The 23,386-nt window shown below is 36.1% G+C and overlaps 2 protein-coding genes across 11 annotated transcripts in view; one reads left to right on the forward strand and one right to left on the reverse strand.

Moving 5' to 3' along the window:
* LOC139970087 (uncharacterized) overlaps window positions 1-23,386 on the reverse strand; it is an 853,056-nt gene that overhangs the window by 88,478 nt on the left and 741,192 nt on the right. The gene's annotated exons all lie outside the window — the stretch shown is intronic.
* Window positions 1-23,386, forward strand: part of LOC139970027 (NACHT, LRR and PYD domains-containing protein 3-like) — a 28,634-nt gene that overhangs the window by 1,169 nt on the left and 4,079 nt on the right. The window contains exons 2-15 of one of the 3 annotated variants that reach the window (XM_071975570.1): window positions 5,286-5,482; window positions 6,075-6,170; window positions 7,689-7,735; window positions 8,898-8,931; window positions 9,578-11,061; window positions 12,670-12,887; window positions 13,662-13,738; window positions 14,269-14,321; window positions 14,804-14,923; window positions 17,363-17,571; window positions 19,756-19,832; window positions 21,443-21,507; window positions 22,428-22,475; window positions 23,004-23,029. In XM_071975570.1, the coding sequence (XP_071831671.1) occupies window positions 6,164-6,170; window positions 7,689-7,735; window positions 8,898-8,931; window positions 9,578-11,061; window positions 12,670-12,887; window positions 13,662-13,738; window positions 14,269-14,321; window positions 14,804-14,923; window positions 17,363-17,571; window positions 19,756-19,832; window positions 21,443-21,507; window positions 22,428-22,475; window positions 23,004-23,029 (2,465 nt within the window). In that variant the 5' untranslated portion in view covers window positions 5,286-5,482; window positions 6,075-6,163. The remainder of the gene's footprint in view (window positions 1-5,285; window positions 5,483-6,074; window positions 6,171-7,688; window positions 7,736-8,897; window positions 8,932-9,577; window positions 11,062-12,669; window positions 12,888-13,661; window positions 13,739-14,268; window positions 14,322-14,803; window positions 14,924-17,362; window positions 17,572-19,755; window positions 19,833-21,442; window positions 21,508-22,427; window positions 22,476-23,003; window positions 23,030-23,386) is intronic. The other 2 variants (XM_071975572.1, XM_071975573.1) reach the window with 2 other exon arrangements.

Below are 23,386 nucleotides of genomic sequence, written 5' to 3' on the forward strand. Positions count from 1 at the left end.
CAGTCAATGTTCTGTAAAATTCTGAACACCAAGTGCTTTTGAGAAGCAGAAATACATGTAAGCCTATCACATGTAGGTTAACTTGAGCAATATAATGGTAGTTCTAGTTCAAGTACAGTAAGCTATGTGCAGGTCTAAACATTACAGGTACTCTATGATTATATGTCTAACACAATCAGTGGTCAAAATGCTAGGCATGGGCACCACTATCTAGGCATCTGTTTATAGCATTAGCAAACTGGCAACTATACAAGGCTAATCATGCCAGCATGAGTATTCTAGAATCAAGTGTAATATTATTGTTGCTACTGAGCTTATCATTGCTACCATTTAGGTCCTGAGGCAGGAATGAATTACAGTTTCCAGGCTGGGACAACCACATTTCATGTATTTTGAATAAACTTATTCCAAATGTACTGAGCTATCTTTACAACAAAATATCATGTACATTGATTACTGTTGCTTAGCAAGCTTCGTGAAACTGGTGTCAAAGACTCATATTATATCTATATAGGACCTAGCTTAAAGTGAGTAAATAGCTCACTTTGTGACATTAATTGGACCCCAACAGAGTCCATCTGAGCAATCTCAGGCCTAAAAGTCTAAATTTTGGCCCAAATACTCATTTTAGACAACAGAAATCACTGACGCATGATATCACGGAACATCATTCCTGAAATATCAATTGCTACACTACTGTATGTATGCTAAGCATTGGAGCCATTAACATACTGGATTTCGGCCAAATTGCGAAAAATCACAAGTTTGCATATAAAGGTTTGATCAATTAATTGCTCCCATTGACTTGCACGCAGCGATACCTGTACTATTTGTAATATGTTAGCATATAAATCTGTTAGCAATGCTGTCTCCTATATTAGCATACATGTTAGCACATGTATGAAAGCATACATATTGGCATGAATGAACTAGCATGTATGTTAGCATATACATGTTAGCTTGTAGGCTACTGTATGTAAGCAGTATGATACCATACATACATGTTTAGCATGTATGCTAGCATGTATGTTAGCATACATGTATGTCAGCATGTATGTTAGCATGAATGTTAGCATGTGTGTTAGCATGTATGATAGCATGTGTGTCAGCATGCATGTTAGCATACATGTATGATAGCAAGTATGTTAGCCTGTATGTAAGCCTGCTTGTTAGCATGTATGTTTGTATGTTTGTTTGTGTGTATGCTAGCGTGTATGTTAGCATGTATGTTAGTATACAAATAATAAATGGTTATGAGTGCAATAGTGAAAATATTTCATGAGTTGAAAGATGGAATGTTCCATTCAACGAGGCGTAGCCGAGTTGAATGGAACAAATTACATCTTTCAACGGATGAAATATTTGCACTATTGCACGAATGGAAACCATTCATTATTTGTTTTATACAACACCTTCAAATTTGGATAAATTTTGGATGTAAATGCACTAATGCAACAGATTGTTTTGAACAGACAGGTTTCTCTGCTCTCTTACCATTGAAAAAGTGCTATCAAAAAAGTATAACACATGGTTCTATTTCATAGAGTATATAACTTGTTTTATATAGTTGCGTGCGCCGGTTTGTGGCTGCACCCTATGGGAAGTCCCCAGGGGGACACGTGGTTGTAGTGCACTGTGGTGCCCCAGGAGAGATTGATTGAATTGTGCACACTTTGGTGTGTGGGTGTGACAAGTTACCAATGACCAGGGGTTAAGTTGTAAAGTCATGTGAGGAGGCATTCGCCTCATACAAGACTGTAAACCTTCAACTTCAACTTCATAGAGTGCAATAGAGCGGATTTTGCATGCAATCGACGAGCAATTGACCAATCAAATGGCCAGAATATAATTAGGTGTTGTATAACATGTTATAAGCAGTATGATAGCGTATGATAGTGTATGTCAGGCTGTATGTTAGCCTGTTTTTAGCATGTATATTGTATGTTAGCGTACATGTAAGTTAGCATACATGTATGTTAGCATATGTTAGCTTGAAGGCTACTGTATGAATAGCATGTATGATAGCAAGTATGTTAGCATGTATGTTAGCAAACATGTATGTTAGCATATATATTAGCATGTACAGTATGATAGCATACATACATGTATGTTAGTATGCATGATAGCAAGTATGTTAGCCTGTTTGTTAGCCTGTATGTTAGCATGTTATAAGCTAGTAGCGTCTACGTCAGGCTGTATGTTAGCCTGTTTTTTAGCATACATGTATGTTAGCATACATGTACAGTAAGTTAGCATGTATGTTAGCATGTATATATGTTAGCTTGAAGGCTATGTTAGCATGTATGATAGCAAGTATGTTAGCATGTATGTTAGCAAATATGTATGATAGCATACATGTATATTAGTATGTATGATAGCAAGTATGTTAGCCTGTATGGTAGCCTGTTTGTTAGCCTGTATGTTAGCATGTTATAAGCTGGTAGCGTCTACGTCAGGCTGTTAGTCTGTTTGTTAGCATACATGTATGTTAGCATATGTTAGCATACATATTAGCATACATGTAAGTTAGCAATGCATACGTTAGCATGTATGTTAGCATGTTATTTGCAACATGAAGGACTTAAACCATTTTTCATTCCTTGCTTAAGCAAAAGGAACCTATTTAGTCAACTAGATCCGCCATAGTGAGAAGGTGTGCCCTATTGTTCTCGTTGCCTGTAAAGGTCACCAAAGGTCAGTTAGGGGCCAAAAACCAAAACAATAAACAAGCAATAACTCCCATTGACAGGGTACGACATGTTTGTTATTTTGGAACTTGCTATGTAATAATATGTACTTGAAAAAAACGTAGGGGATCGATTTCCAACTTAACAACTTGGTGTGATCCAAGGTCAAAAAGGTCAATTAGAGGTCAAAAACAGGTATTTTTGTGATAACTTGAGAACAAAATGTCCGTCAAGGTTGGGAGTTATGCTATTGTAATCCAATAGTGGACCCACATCTTTGTGACCGTTGACCTTAGGTTGACCTCTGGTGACCTGCATTAGCTTCTTTAGTTATTTGAATTTATTGTGGCCATATTCAGATATCAAATGGTCTTTTGATCAAAATTGTCCATGGGTTGACCCCTGTGCGACCTTCAGGTGCAAAGTTAACAGAGATTAAGTTTTTTTTATATATATATATGCTCGAGGACATAAAACCAAAACAAGTTTGTCAATATTTAACTATATGATAGAGCTATACATGCTCTAAAGAAGAAACTAACTCCCGCTTCGATCGAACACCCGGTTCGTAAGTTATGAGGTGCCAAAGGTTGGATTTGATACCTTTTTAGCAATAACATTGTGTGTGTACATTGGAGTTCATAACATTTTAGGATGAAGTGCACATCAAAGGGAATATTTTTCATAAAAGCTGTCATGCCTTCCAAGGTCATTCAAGATCTCTTATTGACAAAATCTGCCCACTTATGTTAATTTTATGCAACAACTTCCAGTGACAAAGTCTGACATGGCTGATATATTGGGACAAGTTGTGAATTAACTAGTTGCACGTTTTCCAAAATTCCCGTTATGTAATCCAAGGTCACCAAAGGTCAATTATGGCTCAAAATGTGTGTTTTGGGGGCAATAACTTGTGAAACTCCCACTGATGGGGTGCAATATGGTTGACATTTTGGGACTAGTTGTGAATAGGGTAAGGGATCGTTTCCAAACATAATGGTCATGTGATCCAAGGTCAAAAAAAGGTCAATTATGGGTCGAAAACTCAATCTCCAAACTGATAAAAGTTGTCCATGGTTGATCCCTGTGCCACCTTCATGCGCAAAGTTATCAGAGGTCAAGGTTTTGTTTAGTTTCAAATGAGAGGTGGATCTCATGACCTTGGAATATGATTTACAGTAAAGTAATACTTATGGGTGTGTACGGTGCAGTGCTGTACCCATTGACTACTGCAAATGTACATGTATATGTACTCCAGTAGTCTATGAGTACTGCAATGCCCCCTTACACACCAAGAGGTATTACCTTACTGTATAACTGTAGACACTACAGTAGTCATTGAGTCTTGCACTGCTCCTTACACACACAAATGTATGACTTTACTGTATAACTGTAGACACTTAGTAGTCATTGAATACTGCACTACCCCCTAACACACCCACAGGTATTTCTTTCCTGTATAACTTTACATACTTACAGTAGTCATTGAGTACTGCACTGCTCCTTGCACACCCAGAGGTATTACTTTACTGTATAATGTACAGGTGTACTACAGTAGTCACTGAGTACTGCACTTCTCCTTGCACACCCAGAGGTATTACTTTACTGTATAATGTACAGGTGTACTACAGTAGTCACTGAGTACTGCACTTCTCCTTGCACACCCAGAGGTATTTCTTTACTGTATATATAACTGTAGACACCACAATAGTCATTCAGTACTGCACTGCCCCTTACACACCCAGAGGTAAATATTTCCTGTTACTGTTCATACAGTAATCAAGAATATGTACTGCACTGCTCCTTGCACACCCAGAGGTGTAGACACCATAGTAGTCATTCAGTACTGCACTGCCCCTTACACACCCAGAGGTAAATATTTCCTGGATTTACTGTACATACAGTAATCATTGAATATGTACTGCACTGCTCCTTGCACACCCAGAGGTATTACTTTACTGTATAACTGTAGACGCTACAGTAGTCATTGGGTACTGCACTACTTCTTACACACCCAGAGGTAATACTTTACTGTATAAATGTTGATACTACAGTAGTCATCGAGTTCTGTACTGCTCCCCTACACACCCAGAGGTAATACTTTACTGTATAACTGTAGACACTACAGTAATCATTGAGTACTGTACTGCTCCCATTCATACACAGCTCAGGTCTTATTTTACTGTATAAATTTAGATACTTGTAGTCATTGAGTACTGAACTGCTCCAGTTGTACACCCAGAGGTATTACATAACTGTATAATTTTCCTTCTATTCGTTGAGTGCTGCACTACTCCTTGCACACCAAGATGTTTTACTTTACTGTATAACTGTACTGTAGACACTAGTACGTAGTCATTGAGTAAGTGCACTGCTCCCTTTCACACCCAGAGGTATTACTTTATATGAATGGACTGTAATGCAACATTTATGGACAATGGAACGTACACGTTTATATGATCTGTCTAATATGTTTTCTTTAATGTACGGACTTCTTTGTATGTTAACTTCGTATTGACTAAATTGTACAACGTATTTAAGTTATGTACCAGTCATTGTGGGAAAAAAACCCACAATTTCTTCTTTTTTCTTGAATAGCCTATCCAAGCCCGCAGTACATAATTGTAGAAGGATGTGACCATACACAGTACAGTATGTGTACTTGACGTCGAAAGAGCAGGAAACGTGACGTGTTCAGTTCGTGGAATACGACCAGAAGTCAAACTCCAATGGAGAACTTAGGAAAACTATCCTGCTCTATCTCTAACAGAGCTGGAAAGGACATCAACAGAAAAGTGAGGAATCTTTGACATTTCTCTTACAACAAACTTCAAAATTTTATCAGCGCCTGAAAGAGGGATCACATTAGAGTGTTTTATAATGAGTGTTTTATACCTGAAGTTACATTAGAATTGATCTAAATATTCTCTTTTATCTTGTTCTAAGAGGTGAATGATTTTGCTATTGTGAGATCCAGTACAGTAGCCTGCTCGTGTAGTTAGAATACAGTCCGTATGTTCAGTGAATTTTATGTCTGATAGAAGTTACAGTATGCTTCTAAATGAATGGCTAGTTTGCATCTCCAATGACTTCTTCTTCGATCCGACTTATGATTTCTCAATCTGACTTTAAGCTCCATCAGAACAACTTTATTTTATCTGCTTCTTTATATCGCCAAAAGGCTAGTCTTTTCTCACACACTGATGAATACTGATACACAGTAGTCTAAATCTACAGTATCTGAAATATGTGCACTTGGAAAGTGCAGTTTATTTTATTGAATAATTGTTGTCTTTGTGATAATGTTAACCCTTTCAGATCCTCACTTAATATTTTCAAATGCTTAATTTCAAATTGCTAATTAACATGTGTTTTTCCAATTTACAGACAACAAGGGGACTTTGGGTTCATCGAAAGTTGTTGTGGTTACAATTATAATTGTAGTACTTCTAATTCTGGTGGTTTTGGTCGTCTGTATGAAAGGTACTGTACCATGGTGCATAGCACAATTACTTTGCAATATATATAGCAAAGTTTGTCAGCTATTTTCTTGTATTCTATTTGTATTCATTGCATCTATATTATCCTTATTGACTAACAGAAAAGTATAGCAACTATTGTTTGCTTTTTATTTTGATGATAATAGTAACCGTTGCATTGATGATGGCATTTTTGTGTATGTGCACGTTTGTAATGCCCAGCTTGTAAACATGATATCTCAAGAAGGGTAGTTCGGACCAATATCATATGTAATGTGTAGACTTACCACATTGAGTACAAGAAGCCTATTGTTTTTGGTGAAGGTCAAGGGTCATTTGGGGTCATGAGGAGTCAAATTGTAAAAACCTGGTAAACACAATATTTCAAGAAAGGAAGGTCGGACCAACTTCATATTTGGTGAGCTTAAATTCACATTGAGTACAAGAATCCTATTGTTTTTGGTGGGGGTCAAAAGTCATTTGAGGTCACCAAGGATCAAATTGTGAAAAACCTTGTAAACATGATATCTCAAGATGGGAAGCATGGGCATACCTCATATCTGATGTGTAGAAGTACCCAATTAAGTCAAAGAAGCCTATTGTTTATGGTGGAGGTGAAAGGTCATTTGGGGTCACTAGGGGTCAAATTGTGAAAACCTTGTAAACAAGATATGTCAAGAAGGAAAGCATGAACAGACCTCATATTTAATGTGTAGAAGTACCTTATTGATTAAAAGAAGCTCATTTTTTTCGGGGCAGTGTAAGGTCATTTGGGGTCATCAGAGGTCAAGTTATGAAAACCTTGTAAACACGATATTAGCAGCTTGGGCATATCGCATACTTGGTATGAAGGTGTATAGCATGGAGTGAAAGAAGCCCATTGATTTTGGTGGAGCTCAAGGTTCACTTGGGGAAAACAGGTCTAATCGTGGAAGCTTTGTAAACATGATCTTGCAAGAAGGGAATCTTGGACAAGTTAAGAAGCCTATTATTGTTTTTGGTGGAGGTCTAAGGTCATACGAAGACAACAAATGTCAAACATTTACTTCACTCCCCTCTTACCTGTCTCTCTACACTAACACACCTTCCTAACATAATATCATGAGGGAAGCTTGGACAGATCGCATATTTGGTATGTAATTGTACAACTTTGGGCGGAGGTCAGTGGTCGTTTGAGCTCACCAGGTGTCAAATTGTGAGACCCATGTTTTACACAATATTTCAACAAGGACAGATGTCATATTTAGTATCTTGATGTATCTATCACATTTAGTACAAGATGCCTGTTGTTGAGGTGAATGGTAATCATTACATGTTAAATGTCAGGACAGCCTCTGTCATTGTGACTTTTTTTTTTTCCACATCACACTGCTTTTCACTGTATTACTAAGTTCAAGTGTGTTGTACACCCTCACTGTACATGATGTCAGATTCATGAAGAAAACTGCTAATGTTACATCATCGAAACCACAATGCATCTTTGCATTCTGGTTAATTAACCTTACATAAATTATTCCTGCAGTGTTAAACTTCCGAAAGAGGCGGAGGAAAATTGTGGAAGACGAAGAGGTAAGACCGTTATATCTGAAAATATAAATAAGATCAAGGGAAACAAAATAAAGCTGTTAAACATACTGTAACGCTAATTCAGTCTAAGATTCCGGGGCACTTAAATATTCCCTACTGAGGACTGGTGGTGGTATGGAAACAAACGCGGCTTGGATGGTAGTATGTTACAGTAGTAAGGACGAGCCTTTAATCTTGTTGTAACATGCAAAGAATATAACACATAGATAAACTTTAGTAAAGAAACACGCGCTGAGATTTCGTAATCTATTACTTTAATCAGTCACGGTACATACCATATAGAAATGGTTACAAACGTGTCACTTGTCTGATGATCACCAAACACGTGGGAAACTCAGAGACTGCACATGATTAAACACAATATACTATATTAACTTGCACTACCTCTATTTACTGAGCATTTTTGATGCCGGAAGTGAACAACTGAATTAATCGACACACATAATATGTTGCAACAACAAGTTAACATTATACTCATTTGAAATAACATTCCTTCCAATGGATAGATTCATGTTGTAATAGATATAAGTAATACATGCAACTGTCAGGAAATCCTTTCCCTACCAGTTTTGTGTTGAGAATAACATGTACATTACGATCTTCCCTGCAGCAAATACCACCCATCCCCCCTGTTCTTAGCCAAAAACAGGGAAGATTAAATATTTACCTGAGTTGGTAATGCTAGCCATACTGAACTCTCCTCTGCACAAATTCATGATTAAAGAAACACAGTGTATTTTGTCAGTGGTCAAGCCAAACTTGTCTTCACACACAGGAAAGTAGTACTGGCCATTAGAGCACTCGTGTTTGCAATCATACAGGTGACTGGTCAACTCAAGGATGAATCCTAATGACAGTATTTGGGTTAGTTTATGCTATCAAGTAACAAATTATTAAGGCTTGAGTGAATTTGGAGAGGACAGTTTTTCTTTAGGCAAGCTTGACTGCCATGTAGACTCTGAGTACATTTATATAAGAATAAGGTACAACCTATGGTTACTTAGCAACATCAAACATATTATGTTATCTTGTATCCTATTTAATAGAAAATGTTAATTAGTCAAATTATTTGCAAATAGTGACTTCATATTAATAATTTTATTAATAATATGTTTGAAAGTATCATTACCTCTCTCTTGTTTAGATGTTGCCCAAGACTAAGACTCACCGCACACCTGGTAAGTCTGATGTACAAGTTATTGCAAGCTGAGTGCAGTGAATGCTGCAAACAATACCTTCAATTGCTTTAAGATACTGTTAAATACCAAGCATAAATTAAAATAAATTTCAACATACATATCCTCTACAAATGATAATGTATAATAATGTACCTGATTCCAGTGACTTTATTGCTGTCATATCAAATTCATGTTATGATAACTTTACCAAATGGTGATTGATTAATGACACAATAATTTCACAGTTCCTTTTGTATTTCAGTATTTATGGTTTATGAAAATAAGATATGAACATTCTGATTACATCAGAATGCGTCCCACTTCAGATAACAGTTATGACCCAATGATGACTCTCAAATGGTCTGGGCCAAGAATTTTGTTTTTACACATCTTTGCCAAATGTTGGAATTGATTGTCTCTTTGCACTTAAAGCAGCTGTTCAAATAACCATTTAGTTTGAGAACGAATCTAAAGTTAAGCAATTAAATTTACATATCAAGACATCATTTTCTACAGCAAAATTTGGTTGAGCAGCTATCAAAAATGACATTCCAATTAAAAAAAACTTCTGACCATTTACATTATCGTATTTGTTCCTGATATAAAATAAGATTGGTACTAATCACACTTTTCTGGTTTCCTACAGAGGAGGAACAATTCATCAAGGAATTAAAGGCAAAGTATGAGATACTTTATCACTCCGTACAACCATTGCCTTACATCAGAGACAGAATGTATTGTGTTGATAAAGTATATGTTTATAGCGGCATTGAACGGTTAGTTCAACAAGCACGTGGAAACAAAATTTGGAAACTTTTAGAGTCTCATCATGAACTACTAAAGAAACCTGAGAATTGTGGTCGGCAAATTATAGAGGGTGAACCTGGATACGGAAAATCAACACTGACACTACAGCTTGCATACGATTGGTGCCAAAGAGTTCCAAAATCCCCTTTAAGTAACGTACCTATACTTATTTACCTGCGGCTAAGACAACTGAGCGGGGTGAAGTCAATATACCAAGCAATACAGCGTTTTATATTACCTAGAGACTCAGATCTGAGTGAGGATATTGTGGAATCAATCATAAAGAATTGTTCAGGTGTATTGGTTATTTTGGATGGATTTGACGAATACCCTGATAAAGACGATCAAGAGACTGATATTTCTCTTATCCTTCGGAGAGAAATGTTGCAGGATATAGACGTCATTCTGACTACCAGGCCTTTCTACTTACCGAAAGAATTTGCACCGCATACTGATCGAATACGTTTAACAGGTTTCAACGAGGACATCCGAGATCAATATATTCAGAAAGCAGTTGTACACGGTGACGAACAAGCTGCCAGGGAAATAATACTTAAACTCCAACGAAACCCTCTACTTGGTGACTTGTGTCAAGTTCGTTTGTTGTTTGTTTTGTTTGCTCACATGAGCCACGAGAACAAAGACTTGAAGACATTCAAATCCGTTACTAGCTTCTTTCGTAATGTGATAGCTTGCTTACATAGTCATTTGATGAACAAACCAATTGAAAAGGTATGTTTTGACTTAAAACATGATGAGTTGAACAAGGTTGCTTTTGAGGCATTGAGCGGTAGAAACCAACTGATTGTGTGGGATAGTACTTCCCTGAGAAAACGACTTGGGGATGACTTTTATGAGCAGTATCTTAATACTGGAATATTTTGTGAGGAAGAAATACTGACTGGTGATCAATTTCTCTACAGAAAGGAAGTCAGATTCTTCCACAAATTGTTCTGTGAGTGGTATGCTGCCCACTACATTGCTGGTTATCTATCTCAAGAATCTTCAACCTCTGTTACAACAGAGAGCCAGAGTGTAGCTGAACTGCTCCGTTATTTGGATCCCTTTGAACTTCACTATGTTTACAGATTTGCCTGTGGTCTTAATAAGACTGCTTCAGGTAAAATTGTAAATTATCTGCAAAACAACCTTAAACATAAAAAGTTTGCTATGATGTGCATGCTGGAACAAGACTATAAAAATGAGAATGTTGTTGATGCAATCACAAAGTTGGCCTCTAAAGTGGTCCACGTGCATGGCGATGACAGTCAACTACATCAGAGATCAACTTTACAAGTTTTGGAATTTGCGAGTGCAACACAGGTGAAGTAATTTTCTTTCACTGCAATCAAGACATATTTCCTCAGGTTTGTGGTCATGTGGTCACGGTCTTGTACTGTTATTGTACAATATAATTATAATCAGTGTGTTCTTATACCTACAAAAAACAGTGCAAAACTTCCAGCCTCCACCGGGATTCGGACCTTTGCCCTCTCATGTATTTAAGTGCTTGGTTTATTTTTCTGAAATGAACACACTATGACATAGACAATCCAAACCTTGAAAATATTCGAATAATTTGAGTTATAGTTGTGAGGTCCCCTTTACTGCAAAAAACTAAAAGTAAAACGCCAAATGATTTATGCAGTAGCGTTTCATTGCCATGGTAAGCTACTGTTGAAATGTCATTTTGACCTCACAATGTAAATGTATGGTCTAAAGTAAGGTAAAGTAAAATTTATTGATATTCATTATAAAATGACAATATACTAAAATGGACAACAGCATCTCAAAAATAGTTTAAGAAAAGTTATCTATGTATCATACAATTCAAAGTCTTAATACTTCTAGGTAAAAATGATCGCCTAAACCGTTCTGTCCGCATACGTGGGATCGTGTAAAATCCACGTGGTTTCATGTAAAAATCAAAGAGAGGGTGATCGGAAACCTCGACTATAGAAGAAGCACACTGACATATTATATGATCAGTGAAATCATCCGTGATGGTAGAATACAACTTGATGGATTTATTCAAGTAGTCTAATTATCCTTTAGAACAGGATGATAACCAAACTGGGCCACAGTACACAAGGAAGGACAACACCATTGTATGAAAAGCCAAATCTGCTTATCAAAATCTAAGCCAAAGCCGACGAGCCTACGAATACAATAATCTCTGTTTAGCTTTTGATGCCATATTGTTCACGTGGGTATTCCAAGTAAGCGAGCTGCTGAAGGTTAATCCAAGATATTTAAAATCTGATACAGTACAACCTCAATCACATTATTGTCAATGTACAATGGAGCATGACTTTGCACTGTACGAAAATCAACAATCATTTCCTTGGTTTTCTTACCATTAATAAGCATATAATTATCCTTGCACCAATTCACAGCATACTCTATGGCTGCGAAATAATTTGTTAGACACTAGGTTTTTATCTGTGCACATCCCAATTATGGCAGTATCGTCTGCATACTTCAAGATATAAACATTGTCATAATATGAGACTAATGAATCAGTGTAAATTTCAAAAAGTAATGGGGACAAGCAACAAGCCTGTGGAACACCAGTGTTATTAATGAGAGTATCACTGTTGACAATGTTACAGTGAACAAACTGTGTGTGATCAAACAGGAAATTATAAAGTAGTATAATAACATTGTCACTGACATACGCCTTCATAGTGTCCAGTAATTTAGAACAGCAAATGGTATTAAATGCAGAATTGAAGTCCATAAAACAAATCCTAGCATAATTACTAGGAGTGTCCACATGTTGACGTAGAATAGTGTCCAGTTTCTCGAAACACTTCATTAAAACACTGGTCTAACTCAATTACATAAAACCTGCCATCCGTTCATACTGTAGCATGATTCTTTTACTAGAGGATAACTACAATACATTAACCTTGTTCATTTCTCTAAAAGATTACCATAGCTTGCCTTCACCTGACCATGGCCTTCAAGGAGTGTGATGGATACACTATTTTACTCCAATCTGGCCTCTCTCTCTGTCCTTTAGTGACAGTAGAAAAGATACACATAGAGACTGAGAAGGAGGGAAATGAACCATGTACAATATCAGAGATGCAGTTAACAAACATCTTCTGTTTTGCGCTTCGTTGTCAGTCTGTTAAGGAGCTATCGTAAGTTGAATCTCATTTTTTTGTTATCATACTATGTACAGTACCTACAAGTATTCTCTCTTGTTACATTTAAAATAACTGATTTACCAAAGTAATAGAGATAAACACAGAGCTCTGACAAAACTGGTATTAGAAATGATGTATCATCAAGAAATACATTGTAATTGGAAATTTTAGTGTTACAATCATGAAAAAGATGAGTTGTTTATGAATTTGTATGACTAGCCATCACTGTATTAATTATAACAAAAACAAACAATGACAGTTGTGAATTTGGAAGGTACTGAAAGAATATTTTTCATATATCATTGGGAAAATGTCTTACATGATATGATAAGTATCATCAAAGAGGCTAAGATGTAATTGAACCCAACAAATTTCTTCATAAATTTTGGAGGATTTAATCAGTAATGTGGTAGTATGAGATAATCCCCTACTCTTAAAAACGGAGGACAACATACTGTGCGTGGAATTGTATCACAAAGAAGTCTATTTTACAATCTATCTGATTGTCTGCACACCAATTCCTTTCATGGACTCCTAGCACGACCTAAGGACGAGCCTAAACATACTGTACATTACACTATTACCTTCCTGCAGTTATGGGCTCATTTGCTCATATTAAACAGCAAAATGATGTCCGCAGTAAGGTGTTTCGATTCCAATCATTTTGAAGCACTTCCTAATCATTTCCTATATGGAATTGGCTTCATAACAAGACTGTTTTGCTATCTTTCTCTCATGTTGGTTTGTTTCTTCCTTTCTACTTCAAAGGTTCAGTGAATGTCTGCTGCCTCTTTCGCCCTCTCAAGAGTCTATCAATGCAGAGATGATATCTAGGAAAATAAAAAGTAACTATCGATTCTGTCAGTATTGGTTGATTATTTGATTAAATCTAGTCATCAAGGAGTTGATATGAGAGATAATATATTGTAACATTTTCATTAGAAGTGCAAAAAGCAGATTGTAAGCCTTTGGTAAAAGCAAGAATGATGCAAAAGTAGAAAATATGACAAAATAAATTGCTTTGTCAGGAGGATTACATTGATTTCAGGAGCAGTAAGTGTTAACCGCCTGAATGATTTGTCCTGCTCGACACATTCCTTTGGTACAAGCTACTGTAATGGCAATGTTATTAACCTATCTATACTTAGGATATTTGTTTAAGAACATTACTTTAAGTCTAAACACTGAAATTGTGTCGTTTTAAGTCAAGCCATATTTATTGGATGAAAAACACCAAAATCAAAGTTAGGTCTTAAGTGTTCCATTTTTAGTGTAGAGGTATCCGTTTCATTTATGTGAAAAAGTTAGTTCCTCTCCTTCATAAATCCTAAAATGTCTTTAAATTTAACATATTTTTACATACTTGTCATCATAGTATACTGGCGAGACTACGGTTACAGCCTGAATCTCCATTCTGGTGATTGGGAGGTATGATTCTTTTGTTTTTAGTTGCCAGGGCATTTTGTTATTGTGTACGTGTCCATTAGTGCAGAACAAGTTGGAAGTACAGTAGTGTAAATGCCGACAACCACTAGACAACGACAGAGATCGTGACATAGCTTAGGGAATATAATGTGTAGTTCTAGATTGTGGAAACAATATTTAAAATATGAGTTGGTCATTGGACATTTTTGATTACTAATTAATTCAGATCATTAATCAACTGAAGATACTCAAGGAAACCTTGTATGACGTTTCTTTTCTATTGAGAGTATTTTGAACTTTTCTGTACATAGTGGTAAGTCTGGTAGTATGAAAAGGACGTTTTGCTGGATGTGTTTTTGACTTATTTTCATAACAATGGATTTTCTTTAAGCTATAGTAATACCGATGATACTACAATTAGAATAGTAAACAAAGTAAAAACAGAAAGATAAGTTTACACTGCTTCATTTTGTGTTTATTTTCAGGTTGATAATATCAATATTATTGAGTCACTGTGTTCAGAGAGGTTACAGATCTGGACTAAAGATAGTAACTTACAACAGAATTGCACTTTGCAGCTACTGAAGAACGCATCTAACAATGATGTAAGTCAGTAGTCTAATATCAAAATCCCTATGATGGACTAGATATCTCAAAATACATCATCCCCGTTATGTACTAGATATGTCATCCCCATTATGTTATTAAGCGTTTTATGAAGATACAATAGTATCATTTTGCATTTTGCAGTCAAATTATTTGAAAAAATTGATTCATTTTCTTCAGCAGTGTTATGAATGCAGGATTTTGCATCCAGAACGCAAAGTTCCAGAGATGGACGCAAACACTTCACATTGCGTCCCGCGGATGGAAACCCTAAGTACACACACTCACAACTAGACGTATATGCAAAACATAACAAAACAAATTTTTGAATGAATATCTTTTGAATGAACATTATTTTCCAAACCTCAGGATAACCAAAATTTCTTCCAATCATTCTGATAATTGAATTTGTCTTAAAGCAAATAAATCATAGCAATCAACCACAAGGTACGGAGTTATAACTCCGTACCTTGTTCTAACAACATTTACATTACAGAGATTTACATGCAAACAATAGTCATGGTTCTTTTTCAAACTTCCCATGATCTGATTGGCTAATAGTTCCTACCCATTGTCTGGAAACATTCTTGTGTCTGTAGTGCTCAATGAACACATATTATGTAAATTAACAACATGTACATTACTTTCCCGTGTAGAGATGACAATGTTTGTGTTATAAGCTATCATATGTGTGCACTCAAATATCATTACATTAGGCCCTGTTGACAGTCATGGTATGAAATTTTGGTTGAATTTTTTCTATGATATCACGTAATATTTGAGTTATTGTTTTGATCAAAACAAGTTGTGAGTTGAGACAAGTTAGGAATTTTGTAGGAAGCTAACATCTCGGATACTAAAAAATTATTTTCACCTCACAGTACGTTTGTTCTCTCAGCATTGAGAGTTGCTCAAGTAATATGTACATTCATACCGCAGTACTTTCTTTGTCGCAAAATTTTCGCACTGTCTTTGACCATGTGCCCCACTGATTTATTTTTCTTGTGCAACATTCATATATCCTTAAAAGTAGCTATTGAAGCTTGAGTTTTTAGTGGACTTTGTGTGAAGAGTTATTTACATACTGTAAGGGGCAATGGGTCGGAACTGGCCGGGGTTGGGCCAACTTGCCAATGGTGGTTGAGGAAAGGGAAAACTTTGTTCAATTTTAAATAAAACTTATGAATAACATTGCATTGGTTAACTGTTCGTTGAAACTTACGACAGGGCTTCATAAAAGTTGTGAGCAAGTAGTTCTAGGCATTTAGGGATGTGTTCTTGTGTCATGGAGATCTATTTATATTTTCTACAAAATTTAAGGGGCTCAATAAAATGAGTTTAACGTGCAGTGTTTTTACTTTTACATGTTCTCTCTAAGCACTCCTATTACTTAACATGAATTTCCAACATTCACAGCATATGCATAGCCTATAACATTTCACACACGCTTTGTAAGGAAGTTGTTTACCATGCAGTAGTATGGATTGTGTGATCTAGGAAAGCATATATGGTAACTAGTCTACGGTAAAATTTCTCGCTTCGGAACTTTAAAAGTCATTTTGTTGGTGTATAGTAGTTACAGGTTTATCATTTGATGATTTTTTTGTGCATGGCATAGACCTATCACTATCTATGGCTTCTTGTTGTGCACAAGCCAATGTGCTTTCACGGGTCATTATAGCTCAGTATTATGTGTTCCTGTAGAGGTATTTTACATTGCATTTTTCATGGAGGACTACAGGGACGCAAGTTTTCCTGAGCGGACTCAAACGCTGTTAAACTTTTAATCCAAGTAACCATACTGGTCTTCACAGTGTACTTACTTTCATGCATAATGTACACATAAGATAAACATATCATTATGAATTGTTTTTCAAAGGAGTACTTCAGCTAATCGCACACATACCGTAGTGGCACACATAACACAAGATGATTTAAAGATTACATATCACTCTGTAGTGACAATATATCTATAATTCATAAGGTGTGTGGTTTGGCACAATAACAACAGGACGTTTAACATAACTAATTCATATGAAGAAATATTCTCACTACATTCCTAGTCTAACAGTCCATATTTCATCCTGGTTATTATTCATACATCAGTCATTTTGCCCATTTTATGTTTCATGCATTTATTCACTTTAGTGTTACTGTCTTTTTATACATTGTGTACTATGTTAGATAAAGAAGTTTGATCAACCCATATTAAAAATGGTGAAGAAAAATGTTGTTTCTGTTAACATTAATGTGAGATTTCAATAAACAAACTTGAGCCTAATCGTAATAATGCGAGAAGTGGATTTATGCTAGTATTAAGATGGATAAGTGATACCTTCAGGAAAGTTACTGGCCACAGTTGGTTATAATCGTATAAATAATCGATATAGCTCTAAATCATTTCAATGTTGATTGGATCGTATGTTACCTTCCTTCAGATCCCCATCTTCCATCTGGAGCTTCTACAATCCTTCTCCAAGGCTGATGCTGGTAACATCATCCTCTGTTCAGGGCTACAATTGTCCTGTCCTGTGTCATTAAAGAAGCTATCGATAGATACATATGAGGAGGGAAGAGAACTAACAGAGACAGAGGTTGTTGGCATATTGATGTTTGCACAACATTCACAGCGATTGGAAAAGCTAATGTGAGTATTTCAATGAATATCGTATCTTAGTAATGCGTACCTAGATACCACTTTCACACTTTAAATAGGCATAAATACCTGCAAAGTTTTATCACTATTTGCCAAGTGGAAAGATACTCTCACAGGACAGAACTTGATTGTTTCTGAATTGTAGGGTTGGGCGATATATCGAAAATTATTATTATCGCGATAATTTTTTTTCAAGACGATATTTTTTGAGGATTGAACAAATGACGATAATTTCTTGTGAAAGAAATTTGAAATAAATGTGGAAAAAATGCGATTATTCTTTCTCCGTTTTATTTGCAAATGTTATTCTAGCATTCCATAGTTAAGAAAGTTGAAAAGAAATAGGTTAATCAACTTCATTAACTGACTTTTGAACTTCGTAAAAACCCGTCCTTTACAACATTGACTGTATAGAGAACCAAACTCAGTAGAGAAATTACCAATTGTGTACGAAAGGTAAGTTGGTACACCTTTCAAATTTTACGAAAGATCGTGCAAAATACTTTCGAAAAATTCACGCGAAACTGGCATATCGTGCTGAATGCATCTAATGTCATGTAAAAAAGGCTCTAGTACACCCATTTATGAATAAACCATAAGACCACATCTGGTTTTAAGCGTGGGGAGAAGAAAGTATTTTCTAGAATTTCCACAAAAAATGGAAAAAATAATATCCTACCATAGTTATGTGTACAGTAAATAGCCTAACCACTTCGTCGGTTACGGATCTCACGTAACAACAAAAACACTACTACTTTTTTTTTTGCGAAGTTGACGTTATCTACAAGGATATAGAAACAATATTTAGCATTTAGTTAATCATGCCAAGGGGCCTAAAACACGGGAATACAAGGTTTACTTTCATAAAGATGGCCATACTGTAGCTATTGGGGCCAATTGATATCGTGCTATGTCTGTATGGTACATATAGACTGTGCCTCGTGTATTCAAGGGGAATAGATTGTTTTGTTCATGCGGAGGAGTCGGTTGACTTGAGGTGTGGTTTACTTACGGGGGTGTTTACCTACTTTTCTTGAACGTCTAAGATAATATTTCGCATAAATTTACCGATCCATGACTGATCTAATTAATTCTAGAAGTGAGACAAAATAGTTTACTCCATGAAAACTTTTTTGGAAACGTGCCAAAAATGTTAGCAAACAGGTGTTAGACAGGGAGGTTGTTTGACAAGGTACTGTACCTGGGAAAATTCGCAGCACATGTAGCCAGCCTACCGTGATATTTCAGTTGTTATATAGTGCACGCTGTTCATTGTTAGGCAGTCTAGAAACGGGGCTTTGCCGAACGTAGTTTGTTTCATAATATCGACAGTTTTGCAAGTTAAACTTTTTAAAGATTGTAAGACAGATTAAATCTCTTTTCATTTTATCACATAATATAGCTCCTCTAACTTGTCATTTTAAAATTTTCATCAGTTTCGTGACAATTTAAATTCAAAAAGTTGTTAGTATTTTGAATCCTCAACTGCGAATTTTTTTATCGCCAGACACGCAAAAATACTAAATTTTTCCGGGGGCCTTCGCCCCTGGACCCCCACAAGGGGTTCCACCCCTTGACCTCACCGGGCCCTACGGCGGGCCCCTAGACCCCACGCCATTATGCTCGCACGCAATGCGTGCTCGGTGTGTTCGCTGCGCGAAAACACCGGTGGGAAACCGGCAGTTGTTTTAAGTGTGTTCGCGAACACACTAAAAACAACAAAGGAAAAATTATCGAAATATCGCGATAATTTTTGAACTATTTATCGTGACGTTAAAAAGCAAATATCGCCCAACCCTACTGAATTGAGTATTTACAGACCCATTTTTTACCTTCGCCTTGTTGTTAAACTCTACATTTGGATCGTGAGGAGTGGTGCTTTGTTCAGGTTTATTGTCATTTTAGGGACTTGGCAGAAAATAAGCTATATTTCAAATATTTCGCAAAACAAATGCTATATCATTGAATGACTTTCCTTCTAATGAATAGCTTTACTCATTGTTTATGTATGATATACAGGTTAGCTTTATCGTCTGTGTCATTGTCAATGCCTTACTCGTTCAGGTCATTGACAGTAATCGTCTGAAAAATTTACCAAAAATGAAATCGGATAACTTTTTGTGAATTGCATGTGATCAGGCAATTGACCGACTCATGGTTCTGCTTTACTCACAGGTTCTTATTTTGTCTGTTGCCCCAGTCTATTGCTGCTGAGGATATTCCTTCAATATTGAAGTCAAGGAAAGTGAAAGGTACTTTATGCGAATGCTCAGGTTAACCTCTGTCGATTGATCAATATCGACAGTTGGTACATTAACGTCATGATCTGATACTGATTACTATTATTACAGCAGCCAATCATTGTAGTCAATAATGTAAATTGTATTACTTATCATTGGTTGCCTGAAGTTATCATTAAAATAATAAATTAAATGTGTGAAACATCAAGCAAAGGATGTATATTTATAGACGATTCTGATATGATGGAGACATCAAGCCTTCTAACTTGTTTTATATTCAAAATGAAATAAAACTGTTAGCATGCTGCTTATCCACTAAGGAGCCTGTGTAAGAGAATGTGTAAAAGTAAGTTGGCCTGACATTTCAATCCTACAGTAGCAGGAACTTCTTCAGAGGCTAAATGAAAAGTATCAGTAACAGAAGGGACAAAAACACACACAGAATACAGACAGGTTAATGAGCAGGGTGAACACAAAGAGATAGATGTAAGAGGATTAATAGACAAGGGATGGAGAGAAAAAAAGAAAACCAACAGGGGAAGAGGAGATGTAGGAGATCCAAAGAGAGGATTAAGGGAACAGGGTAGGGAGTAAACTGGAGGACACAGACAGAAATGTGTGGAGAAAAAAAGGGGGTGGAAGAGAGCTATGGGAAGAGGAGTGACAGAGGGGACAAGGGGAGAAGGGGGGGGACAAGAAAAGTTAGTCATGTCCTTCCTGAATGTTGAGCTCATGAGGTTGAATGGTGTGAAGGCTTTGCATACACAGTCTCCCTCTGCTGTTTCGTACCAGGTCAGGGCGGCTACCTAAGGAAACAATCCCCTGTTGGGACATGTTATTCATGGTATGGTTGGGAAGGTTAAAGTGTGTAGTCTTATATTCTAATACATGCTACATGCAGTCATAAGCTTGATACAAGACTCAAGAGAGGTGGTACAGCTGGCTGAGATGTTGTTGTTTTGACTTCTGTATTCAGAGTGTCTGTCACTGCTAGACAATTATGTCTAAATATAAACATACCACCACAGAGATATGGTGAGGCATTAAGAACCAGAGTGAATTAGTATTAGATACCCTCAGGAAGTTCTACAGTTACAATAATATTATGCAGAGAGGGTAATTTAAGACTGGGAATATCTCCAGATCAGGGTTTACATGAAATACATCCAGTATGTTACATATGCTGTGCATCAAACGTTTGCCTTTTGCATGATACAGTACATGACAGTCAAGGGGGACCATGATTTAATTATAATCTAATGATATGCTTTTCTAAAGAATGTCAGGTTAAATGTTTTAAAGAAACAATGATACACAAACTGGTTTATCCTGTTTCAAAGCTTTCCGCATAAATGAAAGTTACATTTTTTACTCGATAACAGAACAGAGAATGATGACAAAACTTGCCCTTCTCCCTTGTTTTGCGCATGTTCTACATGTTAATGTACTGTAATTATGTAAAATAGCTGGGCGTAGCAGATTCTTGTACAGTCTCTTCACAATAAATTGCTCAAGGCTTATGTGGCTGTAGTGTACCTAGGTCATTGGGGTGTCTGGGAGTAAAATAATCATGTTTTATTTTTATTTTGTTAATCATGGCATTGTAACCTCTTTCATCTTAGTCACTTGGTTACCGTACGATAGTGGCAAAATTTATGACCTCAACCTTGAATCTGGTCGATGGATGGTGAGTATCAGGAACTTATTAAAACATGTTTCACTAACCTATTGCTTGACAACTGGTTATATAATTATCTGGAAAGAAGTATTAATGTATTAAAAGAATCGGAACTCCCCAACGACTGTTAAGTGATTTTCAAAATGAATCAATAAAAGAAAGGAACAGTTCGACAGGTAAGATGCATCAATATATTTTTTGCTCAGATTGTTGAGGTGGACTCACATATTGAATCAAGTAACAAGAAAATTAAACAGAATAACATCATATCTGTGTAACCTTGCTTTGACCAGTGTTCGTATCGATTGATTGTTTTTCAATTAAGAGTTCAGGGGGAATATGGAAAAATGTTTAACCGGTTAGTTTACAGAGTTTTTTTGTTTTTTGTGGTCACTCAAGTACAGTAAATTAACATTGATTGCAGTACCGTCGTACATGCAATTATCTTCTGTATAACAGTTGAGTTTTCGAATCCAGAATCAATTGCTTCGCACTATCAGTTACAACTGCTGCGTGTGTGTCCAGTATCATATAGTCTTTGCTTTAACTTTGATCAGCGTCAGTCTACAGTACCGTTACATACTGTAAATATCAAAAAGATTAAGAGGCAACAAAGAACAGTTGATAGATCATTCATTCTTGTCACCTTTGCTCCTGTAATTACCAGATACATGCTCCTTATTGCAGTTTGAATATTAACGTCATCAGAGTGTCGTCAAAGTGTCACATGACAGATATTATTGATATAACTTTGATCCCAAGCATCTCTGATATTCATCCCAAAGTAACATTTTTCTTTGTAGCATACTTCCTTCTTTGTTTGAATTGAAAAGAAAATTAATTCTTGATTCGCCTCATAACTGTTGAAGTGATTTTGTGACGTCATATTGGTAAAGCTCATAAACCTTCCTATTGTATCTAACTTATAGTATGATGATCGTACGCTCGATGTGACAGATGCAGTTTACAGCAAGGAGGTAGGTAGTGAAGTATAATGTATTACAATACACACAGATTCATTGGTTTAATCTCGATGAACATTGTAATGGAGATTGATCATTAACCTACAAAATAATCTGAACATTTTTTGGTATGTTTAGAAATATAATAATGTTTGAAAGGGACGATTAAAAAAATATGGTCGCTGTGTGCACGTTGAACACAAAAGAATAGATTACATATCGCAAATAGGAAATGTTGAGTTTTGCTATCTTTATGTAAGTAACATAAGGCTTGCTTACTAGATCTTAGAAAACACATAGTGATTCACGGATTCATTATACATAACAAACAATTAGCTTCTTAATGTTACTCTATTAACTCGTATTACTATGAAAAAGTAATATTATGGGTAACATTAAGTTGATTACTCCATATTTTCTAATCTCATTTGATTGACAATGTGATTTCACAAATCCCTAACAGCCATATACTTTTGAAATTTGAATTATTTTGTCATACAATAAAATTACAGCTATCATTTATGATTGACTTCTTTTATACAGGTTAGCGAATTCCGGGAAGTATGGCAGTAAGTTATTTTGATGTGTATTTTTTCGTACGATTGGTGATTTATTGAGTTAACATACACAAATCCCCATCATTACAATAATCCCTGCCTATAGCAAGTACCACCCAAAAACAGGGGAGATTGAATATCTACCGGAGTTGGTAATGCTAGCCATACTGAACGGTCTTCTGCACAATTTCACGATTAAACACACAGTGTATCATTTCAGTGTCAAGCCAAACTTGTCATCGCATACCAGAAAGTAGTACTGGCCATGAGAGCACTTGTGTTTACAATTATACAAGTGAATAATCAATTAAATAGGTGCACTCAAGGATGAATCCTTATGGCAGTATTTGGGGTAGTTTATGCTATCAA

Source organism: Apostichopus japonicus, chromosome 7, assembly GCF_037975245.1.
Source record: "Apostichopus japonicus isolate 1M-3 chromosome 7, ASM3797524v1, whole genome shotgun sequence".
Lineage (NCBI taxonomy): Eukaryota > Metazoa > Echinodermata > Holothuroidea > Aspidochirotida > Stichopodidae > Apostichopus > Apostichopus japonicus.